This window comes from Brachyhypopomus gauderio, chromosome 1 (assembly GCF_052324685.1).
Source record: "Brachyhypopomus gauderio isolate BG-103 chromosome 1, BGAUD_0.2, whole genome shotgun sequence".
NCBI lineage: Eukaryota > Metazoa > Chordata > Actinopteri > Gymnotiformes > Hypopomidae > Brachyhypopomus > Brachyhypopomus gauderio.
Window position 1 is genome coordinate 23,693,498 of NC_135211.1, and position 12,353 is coordinate 23,705,850.

At 46.9% G+C, this 12,353-nt stretch overlaps 2 protein-coding genes across 4 annotated transcripts in view; one reads left to right on the forward strand and one right to left on the reverse strand.

The window, feature by feature from the left end:
- Window positions 1-6,348, reverse strand: part of pik3c2b (phosphatidylinositol-4-phosphate 3-kinase, catalytic subunit type 2 beta) — a 31,671-nt gene extending 25,323 nt beyond the window's left edge. The window contains exons 1-4 of one of the 2 annotated variants that reach the window (XM_077003984.1): window positions 6,037-6,348; window positions 960-1,817; window positions 590-690; window positions 235-395 (exon numbers count right to left, since the gene is read on the reverse strand). In XM_077003984.1, the coding sequence (XP_076860099.1) occupies window positions 235-395; window positions 590-690; window positions 960-1,706 (1,009 nt within the window). In that variant the 5' untranslated portion in view covers window positions 1,707-1,817; window positions 6,037-6,348. Of the gene's footprint in view, window positions 1-234; window positions 396-589; window positions 724-959; window positions 1,818-6,036 lie in introns of both variants that reach the window. The other variant, XM_077003979.1, reaches the window with a different exon arrangement.
- Window positions 6,349-9,069: 2,721 nt separating this feature from the next.
- Window positions 9,070-12,353, forward strand: part of nfasca (neurofascin homolog (chicken) a) — a 65,713-nt gene continuing 62,429 nt past the window's right edge. For both annotated transcript variants that reach the window (XM_077003999.1, XM_077004007.1), the window contains exon 1: window positions 9,070-9,263. The gene's annotated coding sequence lies outside the window, so the exon portion shown is untranslated. The remainder of the gene's footprint in view (window positions 9,264-12,353) is intronic.

Sequence of the window (12,353 nt, forward strand, 5' to 3'; positions counted from 1 at the left end):
CAAGTCAGCCAGGTGAAAAAGTGCCGCTCCATGGCAAGGGAAACGAACGGATCGTTGATGTGTCCTGACCCGGAAACTTCTGCGTTGCGCATGCTCCAACAGCACCGGTGTCAAATCATCAGCTGCCTGGACCTTTCACGTGCAGAAGCGTATGGGAGGACCGCAGGTTTGGTCCACACCCAGGCTAAACCAATCAGCACCAGTCTGTGAGGTTGCACCTGTGCCTTGGCTTACCATCACAGGTAAAGGTGAGGGGCTCCCGGAAGTGCTCGCTGACCACCGTGACCTTGATGCTGACCCCGAGGCCCAGCTGAAGTTCTTCCTGCGTCACGCTCGGGCTCCACACGAAGCCAGCGTTCTTCGAGTGCTCCGTGCATGGGTAGGCCGAGCGCAACCTGCACACACACACACACACACACACACACACACACACACACACACACACACACACACAAACTCAGGACCTATGATATGAGACATCAAACATCTGCCACGATTGACATCAACATGGATCAGAGCTGTGCATTAGGAGTGGTGGAGGAGGACGAGGAGGTAGGTGAGGAGGTGAGTGTGGTAGACAGGCACTCACACGTCGAGCATGTGACAGAAGGCAGCCACCTCCTCATCGCGCTCCTCTGATACTTGGAAGAGCTCGTAGCCGAACCCGTTGACCCTTGACCCCTGAGACACCTGGGAGGCAGAAACGGCACTCAGCTCTTTCCCCTACATCACACACAGTGACACGAGTTCAATCGAATTCTTAGAATGATTCATTTTAGACATTCTCAGACATAGTTGGTCATGAAGGGATTTTTACCACAGCTGCACACTAGTTTTATAATCTACATATGAATAATCAGTTCCATGTATGCGATGATAAAAACATAAAACCTTTGTCTACACATTATCATCATTTCTGCAATTCAGACTGCACACTTCCTGAAACCAAGCACACATACCGGATCGACTGACACCCTCCAGATGTTTCTGGCACTCCTCTGCCCCGGCAGGTAAGTGCGAGGCGGAACCTGTGGGGGCAGGGTCTTACTCCGCGCCACCGGCTTCCCCGATTGGTCGCCGTTAACTCTCCGCCTCCTGGGCGACGGCCAGTCCTCGTTGAGCCTTATGAGGGAGTCATTCAAGTTGTCGTAGTTCATGGCATCTCCACAGGGCAGCTTGGGCTGGTCCTCCTCGGGGGTGAAGAGGTTCACGTCCCTGGGAGCAGAACCTCTGCGGCCCAGGAACGGATCCAGCGGAGGGATGGGGTTACGGGGCGGCAGCGCCGGCGGGGGCTCGTCCGGAGGAGGAAGCCCCTTCATCAGCATTCCTGACGTCCCCTCGTAGTCACTCTTCTCCTGGCTGTCCAAGATGTAAAGCGGCTCCTTACTATAGCTGCGCAACTCCAGGTTTGACCTTGATGGGTTTGACACTCCGGGCTGGATGACGTTGAGTGCCGGATCGGATCCAGACGTGCCCTGGGGCAGACTGCTCCCGGGTGGGCTGGGGACCGGTCTGGGCGAGAGCTGCTCGGGCCTGGTCTCAGGGGAGACAGTCCCGGATGATCCCTTGTCCTGTTTGAGGCGGGAGAGGGCATCGTACTCCATCTGCAGAGCCTCAGCCAGGACCAGCTCACGGGGGCTCAGGCCCAGAGACTCCAGGCAGCCCCAGCGCTGCTCGCCGTCACTCTGCGTCTGCGCTGCAGACATTCTCCTGCAGGGGGCACTGCCACCACACCAGGAGGTTCAGATCAAAGGGGGGAGGGGGGGTTGCAGGGGGAAAATGGGTCTTTATGGGGTCCACAGCAAGACCATGGAGCTCTGTGGAGAAACAGAAGAGACAAATGAGCAATGATGAAAAATACAATAATCCTCTGAAAAATGTACATCTCCCTATCCAAAACAGGTCACCATGAACACACATCAGTGGTGCAATGCAAAATCTCGTCCTCTACACCATGCACCGTGGGCAATTGGCTCATTTGCAAATAATGGATCACAGACAAAAGTAATTAAACACAACAGATCCCCAAAACATAGATCTAGTGGGGATCAAAGAAGACACGGGCAGTGTTCTCAATTACAGTCACCACATTTATCTGAAGAGGAGACCAGATGGGGACGTGTTGTACGGAGACAGTCATCTGGCTCCCATTGCCTCCGCTTACTCAGCAACATTCAGAGAGCAGACCAGCACTTCCTGCTTCCCTCGCGCAGACTGCAGCCGGCGGTGCTCCGCACGCCCCCGCACGCCACCACACGCCCCCGCACGCCACCACACGCAGCCGGACGGAGGCTCCCGCACAAGGGTTCAAGACATGCAGGGCCAGTGAGATTTCGGTAAAAGCAGAGCAGGCCGGCTCAGGAGACTCGTGGACACAGAGGACTCATCCATACCTGCTGGAGGAACTAGCTCCAGCACCAGTCTTCTTTTGGAGATCCGAAGGCCAAGATTCAAAGGAGAGCCATCAGCGCAAACTTCACTATGAACATAATTGGCCTTTGCAGAACCAACGGCATTTCAGAACTCGTTTGACAGCCCTAATTAACATACTCTGCCTAATTAACATTCTCTGCTCCGTTATGGCTCGAGCTCTGCAAGTCCAGATAGCCTCCAGTGATTAAAATCAAAGACAAGAGCAGCCACTGAAGCTCTGGAGCTGAAGGCACTGCAGAGGGGTGAGATACAGTGTACAGTGACTGCAGAGGGGTGGTGAGATACAGTGTACAGTGACTGCAGAGGGGTGAGATACAGTGACTGCAGAGGGGTGAGATATATAGAGACTGCAGAGGTGTAAAATACAGTGACTGCAGTGCTCAGGAGAGATTGCCTCTTACACTTTCAGTATCCATTACAGTGATTCTCAATAAGATTCATGCAGCTGCTCTGGGTGCAGCATGATTGCAGGGACTTCTCTACAGAGGACGTTCCTCATGGCTCTCACTTCTGCCATCTCCAAAGATCAGGCCATAAATAAAGCCAAGCTCCCTGAAGCTCTCAAACACTCTTTAGGATGACGAGTGACAAAGAGGCTGGACTTCAGAGTTGCAGGGAAATAAACATATTCTGATGTCTCCACACCTCTCCTGCTGATGATGGAGGTACTTCACCTCCCATGACCTCCAACTCCGTGGTGTGAAAACACAGTCGAGTCATTTATCACTGCATGTACCTCTAAACTGGGATTCTTATTCGCCTTGACCTTTGTGCTGGCCTGCACCAAGAGGAACAGTGGGTGGTTTGACCTGCCCACTCCACTCTGCAGGAACATTCTCGCACACCTCACTGAATGAATGACTATCATCCCCACTCCCTGAATAATGGGGACAGACTGCAGGAGAGTCCAAGCAGAGAGAAGAGCGAGACAGCCGTGAGACGTGCGCTAGCCGAGACAGTTCCACGCTCCGCGCTCTGACCTCTTTTCACACTTCCCCCACACCGGAAAAAAAATATTTACGAGCACACGTGCTTCTGCGGGTTAGAGCACTCTTATAGGGGCGTTTATCAGCGGGAATCCAGATCGAAGGGGCAAAGGGATACACTGATTCCACCGAGATTAGCACTGTCCCGCTTGGCTTTCGCTCATCCATTCTGTGCAGCACCTGTTCTTGGCCTATTTGTACACAGCTGAACCATATCAATGCATACAAAGAATCCCAGACACAGGGCCTACACAGCGCATGAACGTCAGGCCAAAGCCAGACAGCCAGCAGGGTCTTCTCCGTCACACACTGGGAAGGAGAGGGGTTTTCCGGGCACGCTCCTGGGATTATACCAGGCGTAGGGCCCAAAGGACCTCAGACGTTGTTGCAAACACGTGTCCAGACGTCAGCAGATGGGCTGTACCATGTGCGTGCGGCATCCATCTCCAGACACCATCATTGTGGCCGGTCTCGGTTTCCCAGGAGTGCGCCTCTTGCGTTGTCTGCCCACACCGAGTGTTGGACCAGGCCCTCTGGCCAGAGGGGAACGGGGTGGTGGAGAGGGGTGGGAGAGAAGGCGGCTCTCGTATTGTTCTGCTGGGACCCCGGGCCTGCCCGGCCCCAGACCCCCGGAATCAATCCCCCACTGGGATATAATCCCATTCAATTAGGGGTGGCTCCCAGATTGGCTGAACAAAGGACGAGGAGGTGGGGACGTCACGTGAGCGAGGGCCGACCCAGACGCGTTCACACGCCTCTGAGAAGCAGAGACAAAGAGACCGGTGTCATCCCTGCCCCCCAAACCCACCCACCCACCCACACACACACACACACACGCACACACGCACACGCCACCCCTCCCCCCGCCTCCCAGCGGCGACACCCACCCACTGACAAACAGAACCTAAACTCTCACACTCATGCCCTGGGCCTTAACAGACGCGCTCTGCTGCCAGCTGATGGGGCCCGGGCCCGGGCTGGGGCCACAGCAAAGCCCGAGTTCTATCCCCATGTGCTCCATCACCTTCCATGCTCCTCCTCAGGGTTCCACGCTCCAAAAAGACCTACAAAGATTTCTCTCCACCCGCGGACTCTGTCGTGCAGATGGCCCTGTAATCTAACCAACATTCCAAATCTGGCTTACATCCTAAGCTGAATCAAAGGTTAAAAGCTTTTTATTAGAGATCAGGGGTTGGATCGTGGCATGTGATTTTATACACTCACAGTGAGCAAAGGAGTCTACATGTATCATCAAACAGAAACACATCACACAATCTACACGTACTTTACCAGGAAAAGGAGCTAAGCACAGCGAAAATGCCAGAAAACGCTAAACGCAGCAACTACAAAACCAAGAGGAACTATCTAACCACAGTTACCGGAGGACGTTCAGCAGACTACCAGCTAACTGACAAAAACATTTAAAAAAGACTCGTGCCATAGGTATTACGGCAAATAAAAAAGCCTTGCTGATTTTGCAGAGCTTAAAAGCACCACTCACTCGGTGCAAGAAGTCGACTGTGCCGCCTGAACAGTTTGGACGTTCGGCACTGTCACGGCTTTAGATCTGGACGCGAGGTTGGACACGTTTGGGCCCTACCACATAACACACGTGTGCTGCTTAGGAACAGGGGGGGGGGGGGCGTCAGTCTCCACACTGTTGGGACAAGTTCGGCGAGGGTACCGTCCATATTATAAGGAGTACACGTTAAAAGAAAACTGCGTTTAACAATCGCAAAACCTTGTGCCATACTGGAATGTATGTCAATGTTGTTGTGCACGTTTTCACAGACGTGCGTGTCATTTGTTCTGAACCTGTCTGGCGAGTCCGGAGTGTACACGCCACATGTTGTAACACTCGACGGGGAAAACCACTGCAAACGCAGACGAGGTTTATATGTTAATGTGAGGTAGGACACCCACACGCCATGATGCCAGATACCTCCCCACCCTTCACCATCTAAAGAGTTGGAGACCAAAGGCTACACGTTTTTACGCTGCCTACTGGCACTACGGCTTTAATAATCGTGACGACCAGTCCTGAGAAGTCGTTGACATTCGACGTTCTCGTGACACAATCTTATATTTGAGCACATTTTGAGTGAAAACTTTGAGCGGAGCGCCCGACTTTGTTTACATGTGCGGCGGATTCGACGGGCGTTCGGCGTCGCGCGCACAGTGCACGGGTGTGCAGAAGGCGAAGGTTGCAGAAGCACACGCAGTCCTCGGCTCTGTGTAGATGATGCGATGGTGCAGTGGCTGTGAGAGCGAACTCGACAAGTTGCTTTGCTATTTACAGCGTAAAACCCAGCTATGTGTCTTGAAATTGCTCTTGCGGTTGTGATATCGGCGTCAGTTAACATGGGCAATGGCGTTAAACTATTCTTCGGTTTACGTTTCCTAAGAGCCCCCTGTAGCTATCCGGTAGTTATTTATTTTTTTGCAAAAGTAAAGGATCTCGAATCGGTGCCGATTTCTGTCCCTGGGGAACGACGAAACGCTACGTTTATTTATTGCGAATATTCCGTCACTGCGCAAGTCTAAAAAAACAGCAATTTGCTTATTAATATTTCAAATATTCTCATATATTGTGAGCAGCAGAACACACCACACATACCTGGTCTATGGCCTCTGAAACGCCCGTGTCATGCTCTTCGCTTTATCCTGCTTCCAGAAGAATTGATCTACGATTTTGTAATGTATTAATTCCTGCGCAGACACCAGTTTCCGGTAGCTAGTGGCGGTGGTATAGGAATTGATCCTTCGACATAATGTGCCCGTGCCTGCAAGAATACATTGAATGTAATATTATACCGCGTAACTCCTTCCGTCTGCTGTGACCGGGTTATTTTGTAGCTGACTTGCTGATGTCCTCGGTTATCAGAGCGGCGTTCATCGCGCTTTCATTGGAGAAAGCGTATTCAGAATGGATACAGAGGAAGGGAGAAATAACGAGGGCCTCTAGTGGACACTGCGAGTAATGACACCATGATCGCGTGTCGGCTAATGCTCGATGATATTTTACATATGCAGACAGGGTGTATCGACAGTAAGGAAACACCCATATACAAAGAAGATACTGAATGTTGTTCATCTTAAAGACCATGTTTGTTGATACATTTTTAAAGGGAGTTTCCTTACTTTTTAGACATCCTGCATTTCAGGTCCTGGGTGTTATATTGTTGATATTAAATACACCAGTCACCTATGTTGTTAATATAAACTAGTGTTATTAATAAAACGGTTGTCGGTGATCTATTCACTTCTTTGTTTTCATCTGTATTAAACTATCCAGTCTAAATACACGACTCAGAAAAACTATAACGCCCGGCAACACTGTTCATTTTTAGTAGTAATCTTAATTTTTTATCTTTAAGAAACTGTAATATAAGGATCTAAAAGTTTAATACAACAGTTATACGCTGTTACCACCCAATAACCATTTTAATGCAATTACTTACTATAAATTGTTATATACCGCCATCATGTGGTACAAGCATCACGAATGTTGATCATACTGACGTTTCTTTCAACGCTTTGAGTAACACGTCATAGGAAATCGGCGCCCTCTTGTGGAAAGAGTGTCTAAATATCCACCATTGTCAATACAAATGCTCTGAGCTGGGTTTCCCAAAAGAGAGTATTACAGGGAAAACACTGTCTAACGTGGGCAGGAAAGGCGACCCTTATCTTTGGTCCTCATACTTGCTTCAGTCACTCAAGCGCTGGTATATCTTATAACCTGGAGGACAGCTTTGTGATCACGGTTTGTGTGTCCCGTGTGCAGTGACATTTGACCTGGGCAGGTGATCTTACTTCAGCCATGATGTATTTACCACCCAGCTGCCTTCATGCTGCATTAGCGTGTATAGTGTACAACAGCTCTGCCCTGCCAGGACTGCGGGCTCCTAATTGCTATGTACAGGCTTCACTACAGACCTTTGTTTCAGATTTAGTATGCCGTGTCAGAAGGCAGCTCTGGATAGAATACAGGATCTGGTTTCCCTGTATCTGCCAGACTTTTCTGTTGGTAAACTCCTCACTGTTTAGAGCGATTTATAGAAATGGGAAGCCCGATGGTGGCCACCCGTCACACAATCAAGAACATCTGTTATTTATTTTACATTTTGTAGATCATTCATTTTTTATGAGTAGTGTAAAGTGCTTTGTCAAGAAGGCATGAAATAGATAAACATTGCAAGTCAGCACTATGAAATTGACAACCCTGAGCTACACTAACCAAATGTAAACACATTTTTCCCATCTCATTTTTTTTGTCTCTGATTCTGTATTCCTGGAAACACTGATTCTGTGTAATATCCCCATGTTTTGTTTCTATCGTGTCATTTCACGAAGAGTGTGAACTCTATGGTACAGGAACATTGAACCATCAGGACTCCCAAGGGCATGGGGAAAGGTCCTTAATCCCTTGCATGTCCTTCTAGTCAGAAAAGGAAAAAGAAGTCTCTCCCATTACAAATAAGAACAATCAGCTGCCCCCAATCCCACATAAATATGTCCATGACCCTGAAACATCCGCAGACAACAAGAGCTTAAACACACCTCAGTGTAATTAAGCAGATTTAGCGTTTTTCTTATCCGCCTAAGTCAGTGTGTTTGAGTCTAATCTATACAGTACATCCATATTCAGGGGTTTCCCCTCCAGCCTCAAAGAATTAAGGAGGGAAAGAAAAGTTCTCCACTCTGAGGAATAACAAATGAATGGATGTCAGTGGGCTCCAGTAAGAAAGGATTCTGGGTAAGCCCCACCAAAGCATTTGCCTCCCTGTTCCCTCCACCAAAGTTTGGCAGTATAATTAAGGCTGACAGCCTGCAGTCCTTGAAAGACTTTTGGCCTTTTATCTCTCTCCACTGCCTGGGCTCAGCTGTGTGTGTGTGTGTGTGTGTGTGTGTGTGTGTGTGTGTGTGTGTGTGTGTGTGTGTGTGTGTGTGTGTGTGTGTGTGTGTGTGATTCTCCACATCTGTGAATTGGTCTGCATGTCAAGCTCTGATAACCCAACATATGCTGTCAGAAATAAATCCTCTTTGGTGAATAAACCCTGAGAGAAATCATGTGTATCAATGTTCTAGCCCCACACAGATATGCCTATTCATCCCCCCCCTAAGAATGTGCAGCATAGATGACATAGTGTCAATCTATGTCTCTCTGTGCCTGGTTGTATTTAATGCTGAACTGTGCCAGTGTGTTATTGTGCTATAGAAGAATATGTTAAACCTTTAGGACTGTCAAAGAACGCTGTGTATGGGACAGAGGCTCACTGAGAAAGGCAGTGTGCTCCAGCATATCATGTTACAGTTGTAGTGTTGGATACACAGCATAAATTGTCAGAAATATTTATATTCTAGAATAGGATGAATCAAATTGTATGGCATACACATATATTTGCTCTCTCTCTCTCTCTCTCTCTTCTCGCTCTCTGTGTGTGTGTGTGTATATATATATATATATATATATATATATATATATATATATATATATATATATATATATATATATATATATATATATAAATGTATATATACATAAATGTTGATTAATAATTTTGATTATTTGTCATCCCTTGAAACACCTGTCCAGTTGTAATCCGAGGCGCGCGCTATCCACATTCACACTTGCACCGTCCAGGACAGGAGCGAGCACAGTGGCCGGGTACGCGCTCAGCTGAAGCGAGTACAGTTTCTTGGGCTGGCGGAGACAAGGGAGGATATCCACATGAAGTCCGTGTACCGCAGTACTCGAGCACGGCGTTGCGCGACTCGTCGCCTTTCACGCGGAGCGCGGTTCTAGACGGCATTAGTCGTCATTAAATCTGCACTGATCAGGTAAGAAGCTAAATATTACTATTATTATATCGTGCTTCGTGCGTAGTGGATGCGACCGGCCTCACGATACATGATGTAAAAACAGGTGAAGAGGCGAAAATGTAATATATGGAGACCGAGAGCTTCTCCGGTAAACACGGGACGAGGCGTCGGGATGCTGGTCGCGTCGTTCTCGGTCGTTCCCGTGTTCTCCAGCATCTCCAGCATCTCCAGCTCTGCGCAGCGGCTGAAGGATGCGGTGTCATTTTTGCTTGTCTGCGCAAATTATAAACAGGGTTTGTTCCGCGGAAATACAATTGATATTTGTAAAAAAAAAAACGATTTGGAAATAGTACCGCAAATTCGCATATCGGGGCGACTGGGATATGATATTGAAATAGTCGCTTATTTGGAGCTGTTAAGTTGTTTTTGAGAGCAAAAGCCGCATAGTGGGGAGGATGCTCCTCCGAACCGAACCGTTCTCGCCCCTGTGCCCAAGCGAGGCGGCCTAGGATGCAGCCTCTACCACACAGCGCAGGAGGTCAACATTTACACCATCCACATGACATACAATAAACCAATAATGACTTTAGAAACTTCAGAGCCGAGAACTTAGTGATATTATTGCCCATCGAATGCATAATGTTGTTACCGGCTATTTGCTGTTAGCATGGGTGGCTACAGGAACTTTACACGTAGGGGTCAGTACCAATTTCTCCTCTGATGTTCTTGTAGTCAGAACACATTTTGCGAACGATGTAAGGGCCGTGTTGGCATAACCGGTAAATAAACACAGAACCGATTTATACTTTGAAATGTTAAGGTAATTAACATTCTTTTGAGACGTTTTTGTGATTATTTTACTTAATTAGAGTTGATGAGATGCTTCGTCTTGCTACGGGAGACTGCCTTGTTGCAGTACTCAATTATGCATAAAATAGCTATTTTAATAATACATATAGTCTACATATACTTTTAAATTATATTTCTTTGACAGGAGATGTAATAACAAAAAATAGCGTTTCCATTTATCATTTCCTATGTGTTGTATACAACACTTATTTATTTTTTGTTTTACATATGTCAGTAATTAGACGATAGGGACGTGTAAGCGGGCGTGTTAGCACGAACAGATTCATTTAGTCAGCGTAATAGGCATCACACTTCGGTAAGTATTTACATGGACATTTTCCCCTTGTCTATCTGTTTATGGGTGTTCACATGTAGCCTACAGGACAAACGTTGTTTGTATCTCAGTCTTCCAGCAAAACAAACGCACTGATTAAATTTGTTCTGGTGTAGTCCTAGTGGCAGACCTCTCTGAAACACGGTCTTGATAAAGCACAGTCATGGCTAATCAGCTTACCATTTATGATATAATTATGATTGCATCTTGTTCATATGTTAACAAATATCCTTTATATGGCTGTAATATTTAAAATACAGAAGTTTCTGTTTGTTATTTGCTCATCTCACTAAGCAATCAAGCATCATTTGAAAGCTACCAAACCTCCATTCATCCATCCATCCATTCATCCATCCATCCATCCATATAAATATCCCACTACCTATACACCACTATGAGTCTAGCAAACACATCCAAAACTGACTACTGGTGAATCAATGTTAGCTCTGCATATCCTATTGTTCAGTTTGATATCTATGTATAACCCTTGGTCCACGGAGATAAAGTTTCCATTTTTAATTATATCCGTAGCTTGGGGAGACTCAGATCTCTGAACAGCAGAATTAGCCCATTGAGTAGACTCAAATATTTTCCGCCATGAATTAAAGATTCAGAAGGGCCCACTTCAGATGATATCTCTGGTCATGTGACCCGCCTATAGCCCACTCTCCATGCGAGCTGAACCCTCGATCTGGCCTGAATGACCCAGACATGTACATGTGTCATCTCCTTCCTTTAAAAGCCTTTGAATTGTTTTGTTCCACACAGGCCTAATTCACTGTAAAGTGAAACCTGACTCACCAAGCCCAATGCCAGCACCTGCTTGCTGGATTAGAAGGTTAGATGGTCCTTCAGAGTGCATATAAGTGTGTGTGTGTGTGTGTGTGTGTGTGTGTGTGTTCGTTTATTGTTGCTGTTTTTTCTTATTTCCTTCACTGAATTGATTAATTAAAGGGATGCTTCAATGGTGCAGTGATCCACAGAGGGTAATGGTGTCACAGAAAGGTAGTGCTTTCCAGAAGGTTTTCAAAGTTTTATTCCATGATTCAAAACTGCCCCCCACAGTTTCAACTAATCCCAGAAGCAGAATTTCCAAGCACACTTCATGTGCATGTCAACACATAAATGCAGTGCATGGTTCCTCTTCTAACACTACACCATGATGAAGAACAAGAATTCATACCTCAGCACTTAAGACTTTTACTCACAGAATCACACACACGATGTAGCAGTGACACCCCATCAGTGGATTGTGCTTTGTTTGCTGATACTAACTTTAGCATGAATCGTTCAGAACAGTGTTTTTCTGGAATACAGCATTCTGGAAGGTGCTGGACGAAGTTGGAAATGCTACCTTTCTCCTATTGGAGAAACCTTTTTTCTTTGAACTGCAGTTCTCAAAATCAACCACTAGATGTTGATATTTCACCCAGCTTCTGTAGTACAGCCTGCATGACTGAGCAACATCTGGGTATCATAATCACCTACCTAGTTTGTAGTTTGTTGGAGTTTCAATTATAGGAATAATATTTCTATATTTAAGAACAATGTATGTGCTGTACTGTGTGACTGTGTGTACTAAGAACCTCACAAATAAGTGTTGACTACACAAAATTTACTACTGCTGTGAAAATTTCTAAATAGCAAAGAAACATACTCATTAGTGCCACACACACACACACACACACACACACACACACACACACACACACACACACACACACACACACACACACACACACACACACACACAGAGAGACGAAGGAGAAATGTCCATTCTTCCACTTTCCCCTCCTACAGTGATATTTTAGGCCATATGGGTTAAGTAATCCTCTGAGCTGGCACCTTGTCTAGGATACAGCAATAGTGAAGGGCAGTGGGCTATTCATTCTGCTCACGACAGGTACTACACACACACACACACA